The 10978-nt window shown below is 33.7% G+C and overlaps 2 protein-coding genes across 2 annotated transcripts; one reads left to right on the forward strand and one right to left on the reverse strand.

The window, feature by feature from the left end:
• Positions 1 to 239: 239 nt before the first annotated feature.
• ASP5 (aspartate aminotransferase 5) lies at positions 240 to 1384 on the forward strand (the record flags this gene model as incomplete). Its single annotated transcript, XM_088510649.1, is given in 2 exon segments — positions 240 to 504; positions 979 to 1384. Coding segments are annotated over 2 exon segments (397 nt in total), but the record flags the coding sequence as incomplete, so codon positions are not given.
• Positions 1385 to 2701: 1317 nt separating this feature from the next.
• LOC132189316 (putative receptor-like protein kinase At1g80640) lies at positions 2702 to 7193 on the reverse strand. Its single transcript, XM_059603997.2, has 10 exons — positions 6781 to 7193; positions 6300 to 6473; positions 5870 to 6120; positions 5587 to 5719; positions 5408 to 5471; positions 5063 to 5159; positions 4826 to 4928; positions 4013 to 4131; positions 3801 to 3890; positions 2702 to 3418 (listed from the first exon to the last, which is right to left on the reverse strand). The coding sequence occupies exons 1-10, from the start codon at positions 6944 to 6946 to the stop codon at positions 3239 to 3241; spliced, it is 1377 nt and encodes a 458-aa protein (XP_059459980.2). The 5' UTR covers positions 6947 to 7193; the 3' UTR covers positions 2702 to 3238.
• Between the last annotated feature and the right edge of the window lie 3785 nt (positions 7194 to 10978).

The following is a 10978-nucleotide window of genomic DNA, read 5'->3' on the forward strand; positions in this document are numbered from 1 at the left end:
AAAACTTGACTCCTAGCCAACCCCACGCCAATAACTGATAGGGAGCTCTGTCTTTCACATCATAGGGTTTTGCCTAGTGTGTTTCTTCAAATAGTTGATTTAAATAAACTTACTGTTTCAACAATACGTCCACTCCTGGCTCCTATAGATTAAGCATGCCTGAAAATTCCAATGAATGGCTCCAGATGATTTCTAACTTTGGTTGACTCATTAATGGGTATATTTCTATATATTTCCAGGGTAAAGAGCCAACTCAAAAGGCTTGCTCGACCAATGTACTCTAATCCTCCTATTCATGGGGCCCGGATTGTTGCCAATGTTGTTGGGGACCCATCTCTCTTCAACGAATGGAAAGCAGAAATGGAAATGATGGCTGGAAGGATAAAGAACGTGAGACAGAAACTATATGATAACCTCTCTGCAAAAGATAAGAGTGGGAAGGATTGGTCGTTTATACTTAAGCAGATTGGCATGTTCTCGTTCACAGGCTTGAACAAAGCTCAGGTAATTGTCTTTTCACAACTTCTATCTAAACATACAAACTTTGTGTTCATAAAATTTCTTGTTTTCCAGATCTCATTTTTGAACTATGGTGACTCATCTGTCCCATTTTGACAAGATTAGCATTTCTTATCTTGCTTTAGTGCTGAATTGTAGGCAACTTTTCTGATAACTAGTCAAATCTTATATTATTGTGATATTTCCCAACTGATGGATATGCCTTTTTATCTTCTTTATTTGCATTGCCTCTCCCTACACAGGTTCAATTAATTTTTTGTTTTTTTATTTTTCCTTTCGACCACATACTTCTGTTGTATCTTCATTGAGTACAACTTCCGTGTTTATCATGAATGTTTTCACATCAAGTCATAATTTTCTGAGTTCGTGACTGGTGGTCCATTGGTCCGCACATATATCTCGAATCGGTTACAACTCCGATTCTTGGATTTATAATGTTATATCTTCTTGTCTGATCAGACTGAGAATATGACGAATAAGTGGCGCGTGTACATGACAAAGGATGGAAGGATATCCTTGGCTGGGTTATCTTTAGCCAAGTGCGAGTATCTTGCCGATGCCATCGTTGATTCATTCCACAATGTGAGCTGAAACGGGATGCTGAGCTACATATTAGAAGCATAACTCTCAAATTTTGGTGAGTAATATTCAACATAGTTACTGAATATGGACCGTCGATCATTTTGTAATAATGCATGCTTTTTGGCTGTCGGAAATTTGTTGTATCTGAAGTTCAAATTGAGGCAAAATGTTAGATTTATTACTGAATTCTGAAAGAGGAAGCCCAGTTGAAAATTTTGAAATTCTTATAGCGAATGTATAAACATTGCTCATAATCATTATGGTGTGGCTGTTGTTAAATGTAGCCCGGTTCAAACTCTTGATTAGATATATAGGCTTGGGGTTTCAGCACAGTATGACTGACTTGTAAGCTAACTTGAGATGGAAGTATCAGCCTTTGTATCCCTGGTTGAAAGTCGTGCCATTTTAAGGTCAAAAGTTCAAGGGCTGGTGGGCTGGTGATGACTGCTGTTGCTTTAAGCTTTAGAATTAAGGCAAAAAATTTCTAGTTGGGTTAGAAGTTCACCCCGGCCTATTAAATTGATATTTGTACTTAAAACATGTGTCTTATATGCATTTTTAATAGAGCATGTATCAGTTTAATAAGGAATTTCTCCAATCCAATATGAAGGAAAATTTGTTGTTTGCTTGTACAATTCAAGGGCCACAACCATTGCTATGTGCTATTTTGTACCCATGCTTACAGCACAAATTTAAGTTGCTCCGTGGAGAATCTTTTTTTATAGATGAGCAAGAACAAATACAAGCAAACAACACAGTTTACCAAAAAATAAAAAAATAAAAAATAAAAATTGCAGAATCCAAAACACAAAGACCAAATAGAATTCACACGTTTTTCTTTCTTACTTGCTATGAGGTTACTGCCCCTAGAAAAGCTGATGTGCAAGGAGAAAAGAATCTAGAAAAATAATTGAGGATTTTTAAAGATCTTCCTTTTCTATTATTTTTTCCCCTTTGTATTGAAATTCCTCCGATCCAGGCTGCTTACTGTCATGAACGGCCTGGATTAAGCCATCTAAGCATTAAAAAGCAAGAAAAACAAAAACAAAAACAAAAAACCAAAAAAACTTAAAAGGGTAATGGCAAAAAGCATCCCCTCAACTTGTAGTAATTGACAACCCCCTTGGCGCTTTGGGGTGAAAGGGTGCTTGGTCCAAGCTAGTCACTCCTTTGGGGTACCACCCTCTCAAAAGGTAGAAAGTGGTCGAACCACTCAAACTAATCATACTAGGTAGAAAGTGGAGATATTATTTTTTTTAAAATCAAGTGAGAGAAATAAGGGTCAATTTTTTTTTTTTTTTCTTTTAGAAAATAATATCCATCTAGAAGTAGGAGGACATAAGAAGAACACTAGGAAAGCAGCTAACATTATGGTACCCGAGTTTTTTCTTTTTTCTTTTTCTTCCTTTTTGAAAGACTATTTCCAAATTATTGCATTGCAGAAATTGGAGGTTTTTGATGAATACAAAATTATGAGTAGCTTTTTTGCCAATATAACTTGAAGGAACACAGATGGATTTTTACATTCTTACTGAAAGACAAATGAATCTCCATTGGTAATTCCCCTGGCAGATTTGGTCAATGCATACACCAGAAAAAAGGATGAAAAGAAAGGGTTTAAAAATCGTATCAGCTGACTAGTTCAATGTTCTCTAGATGCGAGCTCGTATGCACAAGTAATTTTCAGAAACTCTTAAGAACTAAACAGCTTCATTTACAAATGTGAGAAACAATCCAATACTCTTCTACTCCAACCACGCCAACTTCCCTTTTCACCATATAACGAAAGCTTTTCATTCTCTAACAAAACCATCAAGCACGCAAGTCGGCAGAGTAATCTAATTGGCGTCGATTAGTGGCTTAAGTAACGGAGAACCCTAGTAATAATGCAACCACATCACAAAACATATGGTTGCTCTCTATCAGGAATTCGGATCCCCAACAATTATCTATGCACAAAATGTGAGAGAACCCCTATGGGGGTCCACCTATCCCAATAGGTGGGCGAGCTGCCCGAGACTTACTAGGGTGGGTTAGACTCATAGAAGCTCTTTCACATTTGCTATCAAATTGCTAGTAATCTCTAGCAATTTGCAATCAGACAGCAAAATTATTGAGAATCTCTCTTATCACTTAGTCAGTGAGTAGCTGGTGGTGGACCTGCTGGTGGTGCAGGTGGTGTTACTTGTGCTTGTGCAACTCTTAGTGTGCCTCCAAGCTCCACGGGAACAAGAGGAACGAGAGAGTGCAAGACATCTGTTATTAGTGGGCGGTAGCTTGGTTCTGGTTGCACACACAGCACAGCTACAGCAGCAACCTACACAAACATGTCATAATATTGGTTGCAATCAGTTCAAAAGGGACAAATCCAAGATTTAAATTCTGTGAAACAGGATCAACCCAAAAGTTTGAAATGGTCAGTCAGCTATTGATTTGAAGGGTCAAACTTTGCAGGATAGGGACCCCCTACAATTAAAATTCTCTACAGTGGGGGATCCCTACAATCTTCTTGCAATCAGCTGTGAGAGCCCTCCGATGTGGCCGTTTCCACTTACCCGAACAGTCTGAGCACCTACTCGAACAAGGGGCTCCAACAGGGGCCTCTCACAATCCCCTGTCTGAATTATTAGGGAATTTCGATCTCGAAGTTGCAACCCCTAATAAGGTAAGTATTACTAGGGAATTATCATTTTACGAACCTGGTATAAATGCTTAACATCCATTGTATCTTTTACAACAGGATCCACTATGTTTGGAAGTTTAGATCTGTCTGTGAGCTGGGGCATGGCCTGCATCCATAAAGGGCTGTAGCATTAAGTTCCAAAATTCAAAATTCCAATTTTTTATTGGGATCCACACCAAATAAGTTTAACTGGATGGGTTTAAGTCTTTAAGAGTAAAGCATATATACCCATGTGACAATAGATTGGCACTGAGCGGGTGCCAGTTTTTCCACAGGCCTTCTTCCTAACAGAAGCTCCAAAAGCACAACTCCAAAAGCATAGACGTCACTCTTGTCCGTCAATTTACCTGGAAAATTGGAAATACTGGTTTTCATACAAGTATACTAAAATGCAAAACCTACATCAGCTTTAGAGATGTTTAAAATGTTGTAAATAACATGACCTAGAAAACTATTTCCCATCTAGTTCTCATTGATTAAGTACATTATAAGCCCTCTCAGTGATCTTAAGCGCCCTTGACCCTTGTTCCCCACCACCCGGCTTTGTTATATTTGCTATAAAAAAAGTGCATTCTTAGCCTGCTATCACTCATATGCTTGATGGCAACATTGACTTAAAACACGTTATGTTAGCCGGTGTGAAATTGGTGTAAAGAGTAACATAATCATTTTGCAAGTATTAATTGAACTTCAATAAAGATTTGAAATCTCTTGATTCAAACAAGAACCTGAAATGAAAACTAAATAATGACATCCACACCAAGCCAAAGGTAGGCATAAGTGGTTGTGTAGATGAATGAAACTCACAACATTATTGATCTAGAGCCCTAAAGTGCTAGTACAAGTGCATGTGCTTGAGATGCTTAATCTAAAGATATCACTGATTTTAAAAGTGCATCAAACTTAGCACCGTCTCTTAACATTATTGAAGTTGTCAGGGGTCCAAAAGAATAATCATTACGTTTAGTTTGGGGAAGAGAAGTAATATTTTTATAGACATAGAATAGCGGTGAGCAATTATTACAGTTATAGTTGGCATACCATCTAGAAGATACTCTGGGGCTACATAGCCCAAAGTGCCTGAAAGCTTGATGTTGTTCTTGTTTTGGGTCCCATCAGTTAAGGCAAGACCAAAGTCCGAGAGCTGATTCCACAGACACAGAGAGAGAGAGTTGCATGGAAGATAATATAAATGTATAGTGGCAATATAATAAGGCAATTTCAGGAATTTTATAAAGGAACTCAGAGACTTCAATGAGTTTCCTAAACATATTTTACCTTAGCATTGAAGTTGGAATCCAAAAGTATATTAGATGATTTCAGATCTCTATGGATCACTGCTGGGCTGCAGTGCTCATGCAGATATTCTAATCCCCTGGTCAAAACTTTCCAATAAGTTAACATTCAAGTGTCCAACAACAACATTTTATTAAAACAAAAAAAAAAAAATGCTATTTAGTAGACTGTTATACGACTAGAGTAACGTTGCAGTCAAAATCGGCCATTGATTTTTCTTTTTACAGTCCCTTACTGATTTAAATGCGGATTTTCACTGCCATGTTATTCCAGTTACAGTCTCCTAAATAGCATTACTCTTAAAAAGAACTGGGTAAACAAGCTGACCTTGCTGCATCAAGAGCAATTTTCATCCGCATATGCCAAGTTAATGCTGAGCCATGAGAAGGTCCTATATATCAATAAGAGTTTTAGAAAATAAAGATTAATTGCACCCTTTTTTTTTGTTACCTTCCATTTTCCAGATTTTTAAAACGAGAAGAAGAATGAGATTAATGTGTTTTTACCGTGCAATTGAGTTTCCAAGCACCCATTTTGCATCAGTTCGTAAACAATAACCCTTGAATCGCCAGAAACGCTGCAACCCAGTAGGGAAATGATATTTGGATGTTGAATTTTGCTTAACAAATCCACCTCATTCTGCAAATCCAAATGACAACTCAAAACCAAAACAATCAGGTCATAATTCTAAAGTTTCAAAAAATCGTGTTTCAAAATCGCAAGTTTTTAAATAATACGTTTTGAAATCGCAAACCCAAACAACCCATAAGAATCAAAAACAAACATTACCTCAAATTCTCTCTCGGCATCCTGACTTTCACAGTTAAGTTTCTTCACAGCAACAAGCAAGTTATCATCCAATTTAGCCTTGTAAACGCATCCAAATCCACCCACGCCCAAGATGTTACTATCCTGAAAATTGTCCGTTGCTTTTTCGAGTAGCTTATAGTCAATCAATGGAACAGATCCTTTCTTACCAACCATTTTCATGGAGCTGAATTTGTTCAAAAATGGTGCCAAAGCCAGTCCTTTCTCAGCATCTTCAAATTCAAAACCCAACAAAACAAAACAAAGAATCTCAGACAACATTACAGAGTAGAGCATAATAAGAAGAATCTCAGACCATATCATAATTGATGCAAATTTACCAAACCCCACAAATGGTTACTCAAAAAAAGAAAAGAAAAAAAGAAATGGGTTTTGTTGCAAAAGGATGTACCTTTGCTCCGAGCACTTCTGTGGGATTTGTGTGAGAACTTCCTATGGTAAAACCAGAAACATAACAAAGACAAAATGGTTGCAGCAAGAGCAGTGCAAACAATAATTAGTATTATTAACATTTTCTTGCGTGCATCCATATGATTATGATCGTCTTCAAGCCCCAGTTGAATTCCTGGTTTGCATAAGGAATATGTATAAAAGTTAGCTCCAGCAGAATAGCAAAATATCACCAATTAAACCATTAGATTGTGTGGAGTTCCAAAAGAGGGAAACAAATCTACATCAGAAAAAAAAAAGTTTAATATTAACAATAAATGGATAAAATCGACTACAATAAATTTCCATAGTGAACAGCATTAAATATACTGAATTTGGTTGTAAAATTTGAAATTTGAATTTCGAACTGATTTTACCCATGACCCATCTGAAAACAAGTACCAATGGCCATGAAGAACACAAATAGTCAAATACTACAGTACCTGGGGAGAGAGCAGCCATTGATGTGTAAATTGGAGAAATGGGTGAGTCGGCTGGTGAGAAAACAGAGGCTGATATGGAGGGAACAAGAGGGTCTAGTGTGGAACCAATACAAATTGGTTCATGGAGAAAAAGAAAGAGCAAAACAAGGATTTGAAGAAGCTTCATTGTTTGTTTTGTTTTTTCTGTGTCCTATAATAAGAAGAACACATGAAGATAGAGAAATGTAAAGGCCTGGCCTTTGTGGCTTGTAAAGGGACAACAGCCAATGAAGAGAGTATGAATGTTTTGGATCCTCTTGAGTCTTCACTCTCCTTCTTTTAAAGTCCTCGCTCTCTCTCTCTCTCTCTCTTTTTCAAAATAATTTTTCTCTCTCTCTGTTTTCTTCTGAAACTGTCTTTTCTCTCTCAGCATCTACAATCCCATGAGGCAAAAGGGGACAAAGAAAAGGCAGAGAAAAGCTAATTTATATTGGAGTAGGGACAAGTGCACAACAATCATGTGGGTAGTTATGAAAAAGCCACCAAGAAAATATACCAAAAAAGCTGCGGAAAGTCTCACCATTTTTTGGGCCTCAACTCTCTTGGAACGATCACTTTTCTCACAATTTCAAGAAAATTAAAGATTTTTAAATTATAAATCTTACGTTATTTTTAAGTGTAGAAACGTTTCAAAAATTATATTTATTAAAAATGTGGCATTCTATAATTGAAAATCGAGTATATTTCTATCAAATTCCGAAAGATGAAATGTCTACAAAAATAAAGAAAAAACTTTTTGAAGAGAAATTCTCTCTAACTACCTCATAACATGTCACTTTTTATTTTATAAATGGCATTTTGCAAGCGTTTTGTTGCTTAAAAATGACCCAAATTCTATAATTTGAAAAGGAAAATAATAAAGGCATAATTTAAACTCAACTTTGGCCCAACTTTTCTCTTAAGTTTAAAAAAGAAATAAAACTGTCTATGGATGACACAGAGAGAGAGAGAGAGAGAGCCTTAAACTAGAGAGAGAAAAATTTGATCTAAAAGTTAGACTAAAGTTGAGTTTAAGTTGTAGCTATATCACACCTCATTTGAAAATCTACATTTTATTTGAAATTGTAAGAAATCTTAATCCCTACATCAATACGCCTCCACTACAGTCTATACTCTATAGGATTAGGGAATGTACAAGAAGAAAGAATTAGCAAGAAAATAGGTAACATATGTTGTGATGTCATTTGAAATCCTTAAATAACGTGAATATATATATATATGCAATAAAATAAAATGTAAACTATAAAATGAATTTTTTCTATTTTCCTTAAAATGAAAGAAATACCTAAAATGCAAATTATTGCCGGCTTTCCGTTTTTAAATTTATAAAAATAGAGAACAATATATAAAGATTATTTTTAGAAAACATCAAAGTATTTTTTTTAAATCTTTGTTTTCAACTTAAGAAAAAACTTCATTTTTATTTTATTTTATGTTATTGAAATAAATAAAATAAAATAAAAAAAAGGTTCTTGAAAACTATTCTCAAGAAACAAGAAGCAAACGATTAATCTAAACACAACCGTATTACTCTATAAAGTTTTGAGTTGTCTTCATTCATTCTTTTTCTTTCCTTTTTTTCTCGTTTCAAAACAAAAACATTTACGAACAATCTAAAACACAATACTCACAAAATACTAAAACCTATTTCACCTTTATATCCAATCTATACACTTTTTTAAAAACAAAAAACAAAAATTACCATCTAAAAAACATTTAATTGGTTTATTTGATAAATATTTTTAGATGGTATTTTTTGTTATTTGGTTGAAAAGTCTTCTTATATGATATAGATGGGGAGGAATTTATAATTTGGTAGTTAAAGTTGTTTGTTAATGCTTTTACGTTTTTACTATAAACCAAAATATATCTCAAAAAACACCGCCAAATTAGCTCAATTAAAACTTGAAAAGTTGGTATATATATATATATATATATATATATATATATATATAGTTGCAGTTTAATTTATGAAAGGGCAATGGATAAGAAAAATTGAATTATGAATGCATTCACATTAGTGAGAAGGAAACTATGAAATTGACCGAATTTAGTAATTCACCGTTTCATTCTTTTATATTTATTTAAGCACTTAAAATTTCATTAAATGCACAAATAATAATTCCTAAAATGATAGTTTTTAATAAATTGTGGGACCAATGATTGGAAATGTAAATCGTATCAAACATGTTTTCCAGGGTTACTTTTCGTATCAAACTAAAATTTTAAGACAACTAATATAATAGTTTTTATTAATGAAACTATTAATAAAAACTATTAATGAAATAATTAAATTAATAGTTTTTATTAGCTTAAAATTTTAAGACAACTAATATAATATCAAAGTAAATGCACTAAATTCGAACATTGTCTATACAAATATTCACGTGGTAGACCTTATAATTGAATATTCTTTCTTTTTTCTTTTTTTTTTTTTGAGAAAAATAGATATTCATTGATAAAATCATATGGAAACCTGTTGTTTCATCAAAACAATGTCACGGATAACCCCTGGGATATTAAATTTCCAGGTCTTCTCTATAATCTGTTTACAAGCCAATTTGGCCAAGCCATGCGCTGCCCCATTAGATAGGCGGCTTACATAACGACATTCCCACTTAGAGAATGAAATATTCTATTGATATGTTTGGTATGCAGATCAATAGTAATTCCGTTAAAAAAAAAAAATGAATAGTTTTTATTAGAAATTTGAAAAAGGGAAATAAAAACTATTTGTTTTTCAATAGCCATTTCGGTGGCTTCTGCGTACCAAACTAACCTACGTGTTGGGCCTCACTTATTAAAAATAAATTTGTGAGTACACGTGAAAGAGAATCTAGAATGTTAATTAAATGATCGAATCAAATATTTATAATTAACTTAAACGTTTGGAGCAACAAATAATTTAATATAGTATGAGATCCAAATCCGATCACGAGACTTGTGAAACCTTCATCAGAAACTATATCAATAAATTTCCTTGATTATATCTTATACTTTGTTTGTCACGCAAGGGCCCAAAATCTCATTATAGTTTCCAACTTTTATCTCTTCAAAAGGGCAAGAGACCAATGTGTTAATTATATCGTATGAGAAATTTAAAAAGATTGCATCATGGTTGGTGAGCAAATTTATCCAACTAAATTGAATAATTTTATGGGCAACTTACACCAGTCGCCCTCTCTTATCCTTTTTTGCTTTGAAAAGAAATGTTGCTATATATCCTTTTTGTCCAAGTTATATCAAAATGAAAAGAATAATTAAAATACCCTTTAATACAAATGTTGAGATGGTATAATTGTTTTGTTGACATTGTATAATAAATTTGAGAGAGAGAGAGAAAAAAAAAAATCAAATCTTTACATTCACAATGTAATTGCATCATATGACAAAGACGATCATGGGGTTTGGTTTATGAAATCTAACATTCTCCTGTCATTCATATTCTCGGAAATGTGATGCTTGAGAATGTGACTTTTCTTACATTTGAAAATGATTAAGAATTTGACAAAATTCTTAAGAATACGAGATTTTCATATTTGGTTTATTTGTAAGCATTCTGTAAGGATTATTTATTATTTTCAAATGTTCTTATGTATGTTTTTTCCAAATTGTTCATGTAATTTGCTCGTTTTACTACCAACAAAAAGAAATACGTCTAAACTATATATGAATTTAATCATATTACTTACATTATAGAGAGAGAGAAATGAAACCTACTTAAGTATGGTAGAACCCATCAAAAATCAATTGATCACCCACTTGAATGTCAAAGTCTTTTATCAAAATAATCATTTAAAGTTTTACATCTAAGTCTAACTATTAGAAAATAGAATGATTCTCTCGCAGAAAAATTGAAAAAAAAAAAAAAAATGACAAAAGATTGATACTTTTGCTTCAAATCATGTTATTGGTCACTTGAAAGTTGTACGAGGAGATAAAAGGGTCAACAAATTAACGATTATACCTTCTGCTTGCTGATGCTGTGATGTGAAAAGAGAACACCTTTTGAGATTGTTTCAACTGATTACAAATGCCACCACTATTAATCGACATGCCTTTTTTTTTTTTTTTTTCAACATTATTTGAAATGGCATAAAATTTAGAGGGGTTCACTGTTCATATCAAAATCATAATAATTAATAAGTTTAAGCGCCTT

The sequence above is a fragment of the Corylus avellana genome, chromosome 9 (genome assembly GCF_965113065.1).
Source record: "Corylus avellana chromosome 9, dhCorAvel1.hap1.2, whole genome shotgun sequence".
Classification (NCBI taxonomy): Eukaryota; Viridiplantae; Streptophyta; class Magnoliopsida; order Fagales; family Betulaceae; genus Corylus; species Corylus avellana.